Raw genomic sequence first — 16,061 nt, forward strand, 5'->3', positions numbered from 1 at the left:
GGGTGGGCTGTTAATAAACATATCAATAAGTGAGCCACAATGGTATCCCTCTTTGCAAGCTTATTAATTAACATTTCAAAAGCTTTCGAGTGCACATAAAAAGAGATTTAACTGAGATGAAACCACAGCTGACAGACACGATTGTTGATTCTTCAAGGTTTAAACACAAGATGCTACAAGAATAAGAATAAATATGGTGGTTGATCATAACTGCACAACTATTCCAGAACAGGTAAAAAAAAACATGCATACATCACATATTTAAGAAAATCTTGATCAGACAGGAAAACAATGAAAGGCAGTGGTTAGGGAAACACATGACAAGTGGTAATTTTGAGCGAATCTATACTGCCATCTACAGGCCCCAAGTAAATAATGCAAATGGCTTTATTGCCCATCATATGCTGTTACTTTAGCTGGTTTCCCCAAACACAGTACAAAGACATGCAGGTTAGGTAGATTGGACATGCCAAATTGGCCGTAGGAGTGTGTGTAAGTATCTATCTATCTATCTATCTATCTATCCATCCATCCATCCATCCATCCATCCATCCATCCATCCATCCATCCATCCATCCATCCATCCATCCATCCATCCATCCATCCATCCATCCATCCATCCATCCATCTATCTATCTATCATCTATCCATCCATCCATCCACTTTTAATTTAGCTAAGGTAGAACACAGGCGGCACATAGTTCAATATCAGGCATCAGATGGTGTAATACCATGGTACTTCAATATAAAAAAAAATGATATTACCATAATACCAAGACTAAAAATCATTATAGTTTGATATCTGTATACCTTGATAGTGAATTATTCTCATATTCTTATAGAACGGAATTACAATGGAATGTTCCAAAACCTGTGACGTGATATAAAAAAGGAGGGAAAATCTGACATGTTTGTTGGTGTTAGTGAACACATTAATGAGGCATCCAAGGGACACTGATGTTCCATGCATCAGTACACAGGGATGTCTTATGTAAAATGATAATAATACAAAATAAATGAACCAAATGATACTCACAGTTTAGGTTTTAATTAATGGTGAAGTGAATGTACATGTATTACTTGAAAGACCTTTTTAAAATACCTTTACATAAAAAATTAACTATACAGCAGTTCTGTATCAGATTATTATATCACTTAACCTGTAGCCATACTGTTTGCACCTTATAAAAACAGGATAGTGTAATACTATAATTACAATTAAAACAAATATTTGATGTCAGGAAGACGAGATATACAATATAATCAATCTACAGCATGTCTCTATACAGTGCACAGGCCCTCTTGGTGGCTTACAAAACAAAGTGTACCATAAAACCAGCAGTGACATGAAAAAAAAAAAAAAAAAATTCACAATAACTCCAATGATGTAACATCAACCATTTTGTTTTAAATTGTTCAATGAACTATATCATCATCTACATCTGAATCTTGTGAAACATGTCAATAACATGTCCAAGTCATATTTCACCCCAATACAATACAAGAAAAAAAAAAAGAAATAAAAAAAGTTTTGCCTAAAGAAAATGAAGCTTAAGATCATTAAAATTTTTGGCATTGTGAAAAAAAAAGAAAAAAAATCTGTAATATGAAAACAAATTTAATTTCCATTATGGTAGTGTGATAAAAAATAAAAAAATATATAAAAAAATCACTCATTTTAATGCATGCTAATATGAAAAAGTATTGAATTACAGTATTGTATTGTAATAAAGTAAAAAAAATTAAAATAATTATATAACAAGAATTACCATTGAGAATGTGCATTGACAAAAAAGTAGAAAAAAGTTACAACATTATAATAAGAATATTTTGGGGGAAAACATGCTTAAATGTCACGAAAATAATATCACAATGCTAAAAATCTTAGTGGTTTCGAGGCTTAATTTTCTTCATGCCAAAACTTTTTTTTTTATGCTTTTGGGGTAAAATATTGCACGTTTTTGTGTGATTAAGCTGGAAATATCTAAAGTGAAGTGCTGTGTTGTTAAAAGAGAAGAATATTAAAGAAGGTGGTTTAATCTGTGTGAACAAGTAAAACATTATGGTAATTTACAGTAAAATGCACATAGAAAGTGACACCGTGTGCTGACGTCCTGAGAATGTCAAAGATGAACTTTCAGATCAACACACATCAGTGTGTGTTCAGGGTGAGAAACAGTGTTATATGCAGAGTTTGTTCTGTATTACTCTAAGGTCAGGCTAAAAAAGTTATTTCGTACCAGTGTTAAGGCATGAGTGGACAGCATTTATAAACACACATTCACACACACACAGTCTCTCACAATCACTCGCCACTAAAAAAGTTTTATCACCAGTGTCATCATTTCCATAAAAGTATTATTGTTTGAGTACACACGCCTATTCTTGATCACAGAACTGTGTGTACCATACAGACAATTAAAACACCCCCAAATCCACACAGTTCTGTGTCCTCTTTTCCCTGAAATACTCCAACAAAGTGATCCGGCCATGGGAATCATGGGAACTCTACAGAGAGCTGGCACTTCAAACCTGCTGCCCAAAAGTGTCTGAAGTATCAAGTACCAGTGTCTTGCACACACCCACATCACTTCCTCCTCCTTTTCACTCTAGAGAACTGAGCAGCTGGCCTGGGCACTCATCAGTATACGCTGGAGGATCATGGGAAACAGGATGCTGGAGTGAGATGGAGGCTTTTAGCTGCAGTTATGGGGGCAGCTTTTATCTGTCTAGGGTTTCCTCTTTAGGGATGCGGATTATGGGCGATGAAACCTGCAAAAGGAATTGAAAGAATAAATTACATTTTTGTTATGCACATTCAGTCCATGTGATGGTTAAAGACAATGATCATTTTCACATGCAGATTATTTTAATTATAGCCTTTATTCCGAAAAAAAAAGGAAGTCTGGGAATAAAACGGTGGCCGCCCCCTAAACTCTTTCATTAATATTCTACAATAAGCTCTGCATTTCTCCATTTCTCACTTTGTTTAATAAAAATGTCTTCTATGTGTATACTACCATTTAAAAGTTTGGGGTCAGTGTGATTTAAAAAATAAAAATAAATAAAAATAATAATAATAATAATAATAATAATAGAAAGTTCAAAAGAACAGCATTTATTTAAAATATAAATCTTTTGTAACATTATTAATGCATTTACTGTTATTTCTGATCAATTTATTGCATCCTTGCTGATATATATATATAATCAAAGAATCCTGAAAAAAAAATATCATGAAAGTATCCACCAAAATATTAAGCAGCATGTTCAAATTATTTCTGAATGATCATGTGACACTGAAGACTGGATTAATGATGCTGGAAATTCAGCTTCACAGGAATACAAATTAAAATATATTTTATTTAATTTTTTACTATTTTAAAATATATTAAAATAGAAAACTTATTTTAAATTGTAATAATATTTCACAATAATACTGTTTTACTGTATTTTGATCAAATAGATGCAGCTTTGGTGAGCAGAACATTTTATTTAAATATTTAAATGGTTCAATAGATACAGATATGAAGATCCCTTGTGAATATTCAGAATTAAGTGTATATAAGATCCAGAAAGTATATATAGGCACAATATGCAAATTAAAAAAGTGCTGAAAGTGTCAGACCTTGTGTATATCTTGCTTTCCTGATGAACTTCCATTTCTGAGCTCTTATACTCATTCAACTCTTTTCTTATGGCCGCCTAGTGGAGAACAAAGAACACAAGAGTAAAGAGAAAGAACAACCTGAACACTCAGAATAAAGGGTGGGAATCTCTAGGCATCTCACGATTTGATTCGATTACGATTCAGAGGGCTGCAATGCGATGCTAAAACGATTATCAATGCATCTTTTTTGTGTGTGAGACTACTTGGTACTTTTAAAGTAAAGTATTTATAATGACCCATAAATAATTTACTTCCAATATCTTTTAATAAAACAAAATGGAAGTGATTTGGCAAGTCAACTGTAAGGTTACATTTGCCAGCATATGTCCCAACATTGTAAAGAACCAACAGGAAAAGAAATGTGTGCCTGTACTAGCAGCATACTTGTAGCCAATTAATACAAATTTCAGCATATTCTGAATTTCTAACATAAAATAATAGACTTCAAACCAACATCCTCCTGTTATAAAGCAATATAATCCTTCAGACAAAAAAATAAATAAACATTTTGCTGTAGCAAAATCACAAACAGCTTTCATACAAAAATATAGAATTATGTACCAGCAACTTTCATACAAAAATAATGCTTGTGGACATACGCATATTCTGAATAATTAGTAACATATAAAGCTGCTCTTATACACAAATAAATGATAAAGAGTCTAAGACTTGTGACTTGAAATTGTTGCTGTATACCACAAATCAAAAACAGCTTATACAAAACAAGTAAATGAACATCTGCAGAGGGCACAGTCAAAATGTAACTTTCTGTGACTGGCATTGCACTGATACACACTGTGACTGTGGAGGGCAGTACAGTAAACCTACGTATAATGTACGTAATGTACTGTTATGCGCACGCCACAGACTGTCCGGGGGCTGCACGTCCGCGCTTTAGAATTCCACCTTTTGCGTTCCGTCAATAGTCTAGGGCTGTCCCCGACTATGGATTTTCATAGTCGAATCAGAATCGTCATGTCTTGCCTATAGTCGACTAATAGTCGAATCATGTGTATGGGGGTGGGGGTGGGGGTGGGGGTGGGGCTGGGGGCGGGGCTTTAACGTTTCAAAGCCGCGATGTACAGAAAATCACACAAAGATATAAGAAAATGTATAAAAATATTTTTGATCAATAAAACTAAGAAATAACATAAATAACTCCAGAAAGGCCACACTGCAGATTTGCATTTCACATGCAAATCAAATTAAATCGGCTAAATTACCTGTGCGAGCAGGCCAGCCTACAGCACAACATCGATGCACCGAAAAAATAAACAATTAATTTACTAAATTAAATTAGAACAGAATATACCTTTCTAATAAATAAAAATACAAAACGAAATAAATCAGAATCAAGTCACAGGATGAGGAGCAAATGTGTGCAAAATGCCGAAAATGCAGGGGAACATATATTCAAAACACAAGCCACAAATAGTTAGATTAGATAACCCTGACAGATTAATAAATAAAATAAAAATAAAGAAATTATAAAAATAACGATAGTAGCCAGAATGTTCAACTTTGTCTTTTTAACTGCAGAGACAACAATAACTGCTAAACTGGAGAGGCAGTCTTTTTAGCTAAAAATGTTCACAGCATCCAAAAATAAAATTAGAACCGGCTGAAAAGTTTTGAAATCACTTGTACCTGATCGAGAGAACAAATCCTGAAAGTCTTTCACTCTGTCTGTCCGTTGGAGTCTTTTCAAATTGTGCGCGCGGATAAAATACATTCTAACGTGAAACCCAGTCTATGCGTGAAACATGTTAACGTTGGCCGGCTGAAGTGCGATCATGGTTTTCCTGATGCTAAATCCAGCCTTGGAGAATATCCTTTCTGATGGTGTACATCCACACTTTAGATTTTCTTATCCCAGACATTGTTAAAGATTTAAATCCTTGCCGCGAAGACGCTCCTCTGTCGGTCACGGATTGAAAGTGAAACTTAAATCTGTCACGGGGTGTTTGGATTTATTCACGCACGTTAAAAAATATTTATTAAAAGCTTCTTTCTTTGCACATTTTTATATAGGCCTACAGCATTATCATAATAGGCTGAATATTAACGTATTTACATAAAAGCTAGTTCTATGTGAAATCAGACATTGAGCGCCCTCATATAGCCAAAGTGGCATGATCCTCGTTTCATAACACCCCTGCGAAGATTCGACCGTGAGATCGGTAGTCGAATCAGGCTCCTCCTATCGAAGCATCGAATCTTCGACTATTCGGGGTCACCCCTACAATAGTCTATTACGTTATTATAATTTTTTATAATTTATTACGTTTTTTTTTTTTTATAGATTTTTGACATTTGTGAATCGATTCAAAATCGTCCGCATCGCGATACATCTAAGAATAAAAAATGTCCCCCCACCCCTACTCAGAATATCACTGGTTGTGTGGAGTTACAGAACTACATCTTAATGATGATGGTCAAATCAACATACCATTCTAAGACTTTGAAGTTGGATGATGGTTGAAAAACAGTGTATTTTCAATGTCATGGTGCTTTTTACATAAGCTTTGTTTGGTAAAGACGTCTTGCTTTATTAGACAGCAGACATTTAACTACAATTTACATAAGTCAAACTGATCTTATATCAGTCACCACTAGGGGGCAGACGAGACCAGTAATTTGTTCAGACCTTGTCAGCAGGTGTAAGTTTGGTCCAGGGTTTGTCAGCACGCCGGTCATAGTCTTGAGCATGAGTGCACTCCACATACTCATGAAAGCGCAGGATTTTTCTGGCCTGGAGCTCAGCTACTGTGGGCCTCTGTGACAACTGCAGATGTAAAGACACAACAACATTTACTTTCACGTCATGCAAGATTAGTACCTACTTGCACCTCACTCAAAATATTTTTGACACAATTAGAAGCCGCTTGTAACCGTTCATGTAACTTAGTTAGTTATAGTTTTTGTGAACTACGCATTGATAGTTAAGAAGTCAGAAGTGAGTAGTGAGCAAATTTACTTATTTTTATTTTAATATTTATTGTATTACATTTTGAAACTCTAACAGAGAGAGTATGGCTGCTTTTATTCTGGAAAAGGATAAGAAAATTAACTTAAGTTAAATTTAATTATAATTTTTAATTTTTAATTACCATGACTTTAGAGACAATTTATACAGTACAGTTAAAAAAATTGGTGTCAGTAAGATATTTTTTTTTCCTTTAGAAGAAACTGATACTTCTATTCAGCAAGGATGCATTCAATTGATAAAAAGTGTCAGACATTTAAATGTTACAAAAAATAAGTAAATAAATGTTGCTCTTTTGAACTTTCTATTCATACACTTTTTCTTGAGCAGCAAATCAGCATATTAGTAAGATTTCTGAAAGATCATGTGACACTGAAGACTGGAGTAATGGCTGCTAAATCAGCTTTGCCATCACAAAAATAAAAAATTGAACTTATTGTAATAATACTTCACTATATTAGTTTTTACAGAATTGTGTATCAACTAAATGCAGCCTTGCAGCATAAGAGACTTATTTCAAAAGAATTCTTACCGACACCAAACTTTTGAACGGTAGTGTACTTGCCTTTCAAATTAATTCCAAACATTTAAGCCTTTAGTGGTTTTCATGACAAACTTAGTCAAGTAATGAATGTGCCTTCAAACCTTTCTGGTCAGCCTGCGCTTGATTTCGCTCCTTTCTGCCCGTCGGTCCGCTTCATTCTTGGCTGAAACAGAAGAACACGCAGATTTTGAGTTTTTTTTTTTTTTGGAAGCATTCAAAAATTGCGACTACTGGGTATGACTGATTACCACAAATACTATGGAGGACTAGAAGACAAGGGGTGTAACTGACCTAGTAGGATATTTCTCTGCTCAAGTTCTTGTGCGGAGGGTCTCTGACTCAACCTCCTATAAGAACATACAAATCACAAAATATACACAGTGTCAGTGTGGAAAGGACAAAGACCCCATAAAACCCCTCTGAACACACAGGCAGACCTTGTGAGGGTGGTGCTGATCTTGTTGCGGACAGCTTCCCACTGCTCTTTGTTGTTCCAGGCGATGTTCTCCTGGTCCTCAGACTGCTCTTTCTCCAGCTGACGCTCCAGCTTTAGTGCCAGGGTATCCTTTCGCTTCACACGGCTCGCAAGACCACCTGACAAGATGCACCCATAATCCTCATTAGGTGTTTTCACAAACTTTGTATTGATCTTATGTGTGAACAAAGTTGTAACATTCATGATCTAACACAAAGATGGTTAAAACACTCTGACATAAGAAATCTGTTAGCTAGAAAAGAGTTTGAGCAAATCACTACGTTCTGAAGGAGATTACACTATTACTCCATCACATTTACTTTTAGGCCTATGCGACAAAGTCTCAAAAAATATAATTTCCACCAAGGACGGTTAAAAGTACACTACGATTCAAAAGTTTGAGGTCTGTATTTTTTTTTTTTATTGTTTTTGAAATAAGTATCTTATGCTCACCAGGACTGCATTTATTTGACCTAAATTACAATAAAAACAGAAATATTGTGAAAGTACATAACTGTCTATTTGAATATACGGTATATTTAAATATATTTGGATGTATTAAAATGTCATTTATTTCTGTGACGCTAAAGCTGAATTTTCAGCAGCCATTACTCCAGTTGTCAATGTCACATGATCCTCCAGATATCATTCTAAAGGCCCGCTCACACCAAGGACAATAACTATAAAGATAGTGTTTTAAAAATAGTTTTAAATGTCACACCACATCCTTCACACCACAACTATAACGATATTGACAACAGAGCATCCATATAGTCAGAATCACTTTCAGAATGTTTTTTTTCCAGCTGATGAACAATAAAAAAACATTGAGAGCCAATCAGAATCCATTCTGCTTTAAAGATTTCGAGGTTTGAGCATTTAAAGTTATCATTATAGTTCTCATTCTTGGTGTGAACAGGATGCTTAATGTGAACTTAATATGCTGATCTGCAGCTTAAGATTTTTTTAAAATGATTTTCAATGTTGAAAACAGTTGCTTAATACTTTTGTGGAAACGTGATAAAACATTTTTCAGGATTCTTTAATGAATAGAAAGTTCAAAAGAACAACATTTATTTGACATACATCTTTTATAACATTATGAATGCCTTTACTGTAACTTTTGATCAATTTAACGAATCCTTGCTGAATAAAATCATTATTTTCTTTCAAAAAAATATTATACTGACCCCAAACAAACACAATGAGAGTTTTAACAGCATATTCAACTATTTCATTTTTTAAAGTGCTGACTGTCACAAACTTTGTATGCACATATAAGTGTACATATAAGTGCACAGACAGAATTAAAGCATCCTACTTGTGGGAACATCCTCCTCCTCATCTTCCTCATCATCATCTCTGTAATTAATGGGTCCGTCAGAATCGCTCTCATCCTCATCCTCACTCTCACTGTTTCCAGGGCCTGTGTTCTCAGGAATGACAGTGACTCGAGGGTCTCCCACCAGACCGCGTCGGCTGCGTGGCTCCAGCTCCAGCTGTCGTGTGGGCCGAGGGACTGGACGCAGCTTCTGCAGCTCTTCTTCAATGTCAAAATCATCATCCTCAGGCCTAAACAAATCAAAATCATTAAGACACAGTGAGCATATATGTGGCATATGGTGAGTGGTTGTGTGCTTTAAGATTTTCATGTAGGTCTAATAGTAGTATTCAAGTACAGAAATCGATTAATCAAATGTAAAATAACAATGTTCAGCCTCGACTCGACTCTTCTCTTTATATATTAAATATAGTTGAATCCTTGTTAAAGCTACAAAAGTTAGGCTAATCATTCAAAAGCAGTAAGTGATTTTGTCTTAGTCTTTCGTTGTTTGATGAACATTAATGACACAAAGTGAGAGCAGACTAATATACATGCTGCTGTCTAAGACCTAGTGCATGGATCCAATATAATGAAACACATCCAATTTCTCTGTCAACTGTTTATGTACACCTAAGACATTACAGACTGTGTTTACGCACAAGATGTGAAAGAGAACTCCATTTGTCTTCATGGGCTTGAATGGTTTAAAATCGTTTAAATTTTTAAAATGGCAAGACTTAAAAACTCGTTCAAGTGATACAATTTTGTGACAAATGTCACAAGTTTTTCAATGTTACAAGTAGTACAAGGGTAGAGAACATTGTGTTCTGAGATAAACTGATATGTACACTCACAGTCGCAGAGGTTCGATAGTGACAGGAAGTGAGTATCGTCCCCCTCCTGGAGCCTCAGCGAGAAATTCTGGAGGTAATTCAAAGAGAAGTGAGTGAGCTCGCTGGGATCCTTCCGGTTTGGGCTGGACCAGGCCTGGACTGTTCAAGGCTCTCTGGATGCGTATGTGCAGAGGTAAGGGCAGCTGGGAGGGTGGGTCTGTAGTGGGACTGGGTGGGTCCACGCGGGGTACTTCAGGAGGTGGGTGGGAGCGAGGAGGGGATGGTGGAATATGGGTTGGTGGAGGAGAGAGTGCTTCAGAGTTTGAGTTTCTGCTGTCATCTGATTGGGCAGGAGGAGGAGCAGACACAGTGGCTGGAACTGGGACGGAGGAAGGGCCTGGGGGTGGAGGCTCAGGCTGATTGGCCGAAGAGTCGTCTGAGTGGCGTTTGGTCACAGGAGTCATCCTCTTTGGGGGAATAGGAGGAGATCGCTTGACTGGGACTTGAGAGGGATCCACTGTAGAAAAAAGTAAAATCAAAATTAACTTCACAGAGAAAAGAGTTAAAGCACATACGTTTGTACGGAAGTGCCAAGCTAGGATTTTATCAGCCAAGTTATTAATTTGCATGCCATGGAATTAATCAAACAGGTATTAGTACAGGATGGGGAGGGATTTAATATTCTACGATAACAGATTAAATAATATATAATAGATTCTAATATTCTGGGAGCTTGTTTGATAATAAGGTCTGAAACATTCCACTCTATGCAAGTTTGTGAACAGAAAGGCTTCTAGCTAGAAAAGCATGACTTTTCATAAATGGCTGTTCAGAACAAGCTGCATTCTGAATGCAGACACAAGGGACGTAACAGTGAACATCACAGTAAAGGCCTATTCACACCAAGGATAACTGTTATGATAACAATACCTATAAAGTTTTAATAATCGTCCTAATTTTATGAGAAAAGGAATGTCCACACCCTAGCTGCAATGATGACAGAGGAATATTGTCTGAAATATTTTCCAGCTGATGAACGATAAAATGTGTGCTTATAATAATGTTATAGTGGTATATAGAAAGTTATATTGGTGTGGAAACGAATACAGTTATTGTACTTGGTTCATAAACATCCTACTTCAGTGGTCAGTTTTCTCAATCAGGCCTTGGTTGTAGTGCACATTAAATCAAAATTGACCCTATTTAAGATTCTTAATACATGTTCCTGGTCTTGTTGTACATGATTCATCAATGCGCGTTATTGTAGAGAATAAAATCTCCTTCATGTAAAGAAAATAACTGCCCTCTTAAGTCCTGAGACAGTGCACGTTAAGTTTGCACTTGCAATGTGTCGGCAAAGCATTCACGTCTCAGTTAACATGCTTGCATGCCTAAACGCAGGCCAGTTCCACACTGAATGTCAAAAACTCAATGTTAGACACTGCCTCCAAACTTACTCCAAAGAACTTGTTGAGTGACACTCAGTCAAGTTGTATGTTCTGTGAGAGGGTGAAACGTTAGTATACAGGTGCATGTTCAGACGTCATCCAGATTGAGTCTGAATTTAATCTTCATTACTGGTTATTGGTCATCGTTAACACTGGTTACATGTGATTGTCACATCTTTTAAATAGGATGAACAGAATTTCATTCATCTGTTCTCAGTAATCGTAGTGATTTGGAGAAGAAAAAAAAAAAAAAGTTGAGTATGGGTGTGAAAAAAAGCATGACTCTGTGAGGTTATTAGAACATTAGGACATGCATGCCAGCTGGTGTGCGATGGGGAGACACCAGTGCTACCTGGGTGGAGCTGAGAGCCCCTTTGGCTGAGGTAGGTTGGCAGGGACAGATAGACTCCAGACTTGCCCTGCTGTCTCCAGCTTGTCCAATACTGAGGAGGCGGAGCTTTGTAATATCTTTGTAATGTTGACACTTTGGGGTGGATGAAGGATTTGATTATGTTTAGCATCTCATACAACAATCACAAGCACTGTTGGACACTGGTCTAGTTCAACAAGTGACACCTATTAAAACCTCCTGCTTAAAGGGTTAGTATTGGCTTGTATTAACATAAACACTGACCAATGCACATACATAAAGCTCAGTGAATTTGGTAAACTGAACTTAAGCATTCTTGCTTGACACACAAGAACCGATTAGGTTTGTTTTCATGCATCAAGCAAATTTGTTTGAGCTTCCGTTTACCATATTTGAGTGGTCTATGTATGTTCGCTGATCAATGTACATCAAAGCTTAAATGAAATCTGTTTATCATATAAAGCAATCATGTTCAAACAGATTTTTACAATGTATTTATTTACTTTTTGAAGCATTAAAATTTGGTGTAATAGACTTTCACATGAGGGACAGAAAACTCAGGTTTCATTAAAAATATTTTCATTTGTGTTTTGAACATTAACAAAAGTATTGTCTTGGAAAGACAAGAGGGTGAGTAAATTATGAAAGAACATGTGATCATCTGGCTCAACCAATTGCAAGAGTACAAAGGAAGACAGGGAACATTTTAGATTATATGCAACTTCACAAATTCAAAGCCTTAAAATGAACTTTACTAAAAATGAAGTGAGAAAATATTATGATTTAAATACAAGTATGAAAATGTTCAGCAAAATTTCCAACAATGAAGCCAATATAAATACATTTGGGGGAAACACTCAATTGCTCAAATGGTACAGACTATACTGAAATGGGATTGTCCTGGTATCTGGACTAGGGAGTCTATAAATGGATCCTGTTGGAGAGGGGTAGTGTACTGTGTTTCTAACACTTGAGCAGCTGCTGCCTGCCTCTCATGTCACTGGACCACAGCATGTCTAAAGTTATCTTTCCTCAATGACACTGGTCCAGCTGTCAGAATGAGATCTCATCTATTTTAAGTCAATCCAAATAAACAGCATATGAATGCAGCAAATCATGGACTGAACTCACTGAATCAATTAAACATCTCAATAAAATTTAAAGGCAGTTTCTTTAATCCATGATTTGGTTCATGACTCTTTACTGATTTTCTGAAATAGAGAAAACGAACAGGAAAAAAATACATCTGGAATCCAGGTGGCGATAACTGTTCTGTTCTACTGTACTGATAAAGTCTGAGAACAAAAGTACAGGGAGTTCTCATGTCTGTGAGAGCAGACAGAGCATCAGCTGCTATGGAGGACAAACAGAGACACTTTGAGTCCTATAGGAACATCACGCACGCACGCACACAATGGTTTTTATAGTGAGCTAATGACATTTTGTAGCCCCTAACCCTAAACTTACCCATCACAAAAAAAAAAAAAAAACGTTCTGCATTTTTACTTTGAAAAACAAACAAAAACAAAACAATAAATCAATTTTTTAATGATTTGATGTGAAACACAATGTTTAAAACCTGTCTTACAACAGCATTTCCTTAGAACTGTGGGCAGAAGCCCGCAGCACCCAGAGACAGGTGTGTCGTGAGAAAGAAGCTGCTCAGTGAACATTGTGCCAGCAGAGCAGCACAAACAGCACAGAGACATGTCTAAGCCTGCCCATCTCGCTGGAACACGCATCTGTCTCTCTGCTTCAGAGGGAGGGAGCAGCAGACACTAACACACCTGACTCACTCAACACACAGGCCATCATATTCCTTTCCGGCGGGATTGCCACCTTGTCGTGGTGGAGCTATGCTCCTGGTAGGGCCACCCATGGCAGTAAGGTCAAGGTATGGTCAGAGGTCCCTGACAAAGAGCAACTGAACCAAGACCTCAACGGTGGAACAGGCAGAGGATGATGGCTGGCCTTAGAGGAGCGTCACAACAGCTGGGAAGGCGGATGAAGACTGCAGCAGAAAAGGGCCCCCAGTCATATTGGACTCTACCACTGGATTCTGACTCAGATCTGTCAAGGACCGTGTGGTGGCTGTCTGTGCATCAGTCTCCCCACACTAGGGGTGGAACGGTACATGTATTCGTATTGAACCGAAACGGTATGGGCGTTACGGTTCGGTGCATAAATTTACACGGAGAATACACAGTATAAAAAATAAATAAAACTCACGTGCAAATTAATTAATGTAATGTGGAACTACTGTTAGATACGCGGGTTCTTTAGGGACACCTAATCTCCCGGTGGGGACTTCAACCTGAATGCACACAGACTCATGGGGACTCGTGTCAAAGTGGGGACCTAAATTGAGGTCCCCATGGGTAAACAAGCTTATAAATCATACAGAATGAGTTTTTTTGGAAATGTAAAAATGCTGAAAGTTTTCTGTGATGGGTAGGGTTTAGGGGTAAGGTTAGTGTAAGGAGATAGAATATACAGTTTGTACAGTATACAAACCATTAAGTCTATGGAGAGTCCCCACAAAGATAGTGAACGTGTGTGTGTGTGTGTGTGTGTGTGTGTGTGTGTGTGTGAGGCGCGTGCGCGATCGAACAGTGGAAACATAAGAACATACTCCGTCATTTTGTTTATACAGGATAGGGATGGGACGATTACCGGTTTCACTATAAACCACGATAAAATGTACTGATGGTTAGTATTATCGTTTAAAATTGAATTATCATTAAAACCGTGTTTGATTATCGCGATTTTAATAACTCACTGTAAATCATGTCCAGCCAGCAACAGTCTGACACAGACGCAGCGCGCAATGTTGTTGTTTTATTCGAGAAGGAATGGCGGAAGGCAGATTAATGTTTTAAATCTTACCCGTTTATAAATTAATTTTGTACTGCGAACAAAACAATCGTCTAAGATGATCACAACAATATTATCAAAGTCAGTAAACAATAAATCAACTCTGATTTAATTTTCAATACAATCGAAAACGGACACGCAAGACGGCAAGTTGTATTTGAATGAAACGAGAGAGCGCGTGCGCGTCCGTTGTGATACATGTGCACTGTGTTATAATGCGTTGTTATTGACGGCGGTCATTATAAGGAAGGAAATGCCACAGAATATAATCTTGCTTAAAGTGCATAGAGCTGCTTGTTTTATTTGTTGTTTGTTGATTTTCAAATATAAAACTTGTTGAAATGTTTTCAGTTTGAGCATCAGTTATTTTTGAACACTTTCATCTCGTTTTAACAAAACCGTGATAATATTGATAATTTGGGTCACTATCATCGTGATATGAAATTTTCATACCGTCCCATCCCTAATACAGGACATCATTCAAACTGCAAAGTGTTAAGTTACTGTTAATTACATTAAGGAAAACAAATATATTAATCTGAAATGTAGCAATTTATTTTCAATTCATTCAGGTACAATTACCAAACATATCTCAAAGTCTTTTTATTAATTTAATTAATAAACTAATTATATAAAACTATTGTCAGTGCACTACAAATAAACTGGTTCTATGCCTTTAATTTATTAATAAAACTTATTTAAAAAATACAAGGCTTAAGTAATTTATTTTCCTTTGGTGGTACAGCCTGAGACATGCACAAGCCTTCTGCATTTTTGTTTTGCTTTTCCCTCCATTGTACCGAACTCGTACCGAACCGTGATGTCTGAACCGAGGTATGAACCGAACCGTGACTTCTGTGTACCGTTCCACCCCTACCCCACGCTAAACACAGTCACGCACAGGCGCCCTCTTTGGGAAACCACCATGAATGTCTTTGCCAGGGCACACAAGTGGACAACACCACTCTTGAAAATGTGGACCACTTCCCTACCTTGGCAGCCTTCTTTCCTAAAAAGCTGACATAGACTCTTGAGGTTTACCATCGCCTGAGTTGTGCCAGTGGAGCCTACGCCAGACTCAGGAAAAGAGTCTTTGAAGTCTGAGACCTAATAGCCCAAACAAAACTTCTGGTCTCCAGAGCCATTGTCCTCCCCACCCTGCTGTATGGAGCAGAGTCATGGACCACCTACAGAAGGCACCTGAGAGCCATGGAACAATACCATCAAAGATCCTTACAAAAGAATCTGAGGATCAGCTGGGAGGACAGACACACCAACATCAGCATCTTGGAGGAGGCCAACATGACCAGCATCACCTCTACAAAAATGTAGAACCAACTTCGAGGGACAGGCCATGTCATCTGCATGTCGAATACACGTCTCCCCAGACAGATCCTGTACTCCCAGCTGAAGGAAAGTAGTCAAGCAACTGGCGGACAAAAAAAAAAACATTACAAGGACAATATCAAGGCCATTCTGAAGAAATTCTATATCACATCGCGCAACTGGGAACACATTGCACTGGACAGGAGCACCT

At 37.2% G+C, this 16,061-nt stretch overlaps 1 protein-coding gene across 5 annotated transcripts in view; it reads right to left on the bottom strand.

Annotated features, from left to right (window-relative positions):
* Positions 1–1,026: 1,026 nt before the first annotated feature.
* Positions 1,027–16,061, bottom strand: part of phactr4a (phosphatase and actin regulator 4a) — a 69,876-nt gene continuing 54,841 nt past the window's right edge. For 3 of the 5 annotated variants that reach the window (XM_082186701.1, XM_082186700.1, XM_082186703.1), the window contains 9 exons: positions 11,633–11,764; positions 9,854–10,349; positions 8,997–9,247; positions 7,638–7,794; positions 7,492–7,547; positions 7,302–7,363; positions 6,318–6,455; positions 3,629–3,705; positions 1,027–2,772 (listed from right to left, as the gene is read on the bottom strand). In XM_082186701.1, coding sequence (XP_082042827.1) covers positions 2,757–2,772; positions 3,629–3,705; positions 6,318–6,455; positions 7,302–7,363; positions 7,492–7,547; positions 7,638–7,794; positions 8,997–9,247; positions 9,854–10,349; positions 11,633–11,764 — 1,385 coding nt within the window. In that variant the 3' untranslated portion in view covers positions 1,027–2,756. The remainder of the gene's footprint in view (positions 2,773–3,628; positions 3,706–6,317; positions 6,456–7,301; positions 7,364–7,491; positions 7,548–7,637; positions 7,795–8,996; positions 9,248–9,853; positions 10,350–11,632; positions 11,765–16,061) is intronic. The other 2 variants (XM_082186704.1, XM_082186702.1) reach the window with 1 other exon arrangement.

The sequence above is a fragment of the Leuciscus leuciscus genome (genome assembly GCF_965113295.1).
Source record: "Leuciscus leuciscus genome assembly, chromosome: 12".
Taxonomy (NCBI): domain Eukaryota; kingdom Metazoa; phylum Chordata; class Actinopteri; order Cypriniformes; family Leuciscidae; genus Leuciscus; species Leuciscus leuciscus.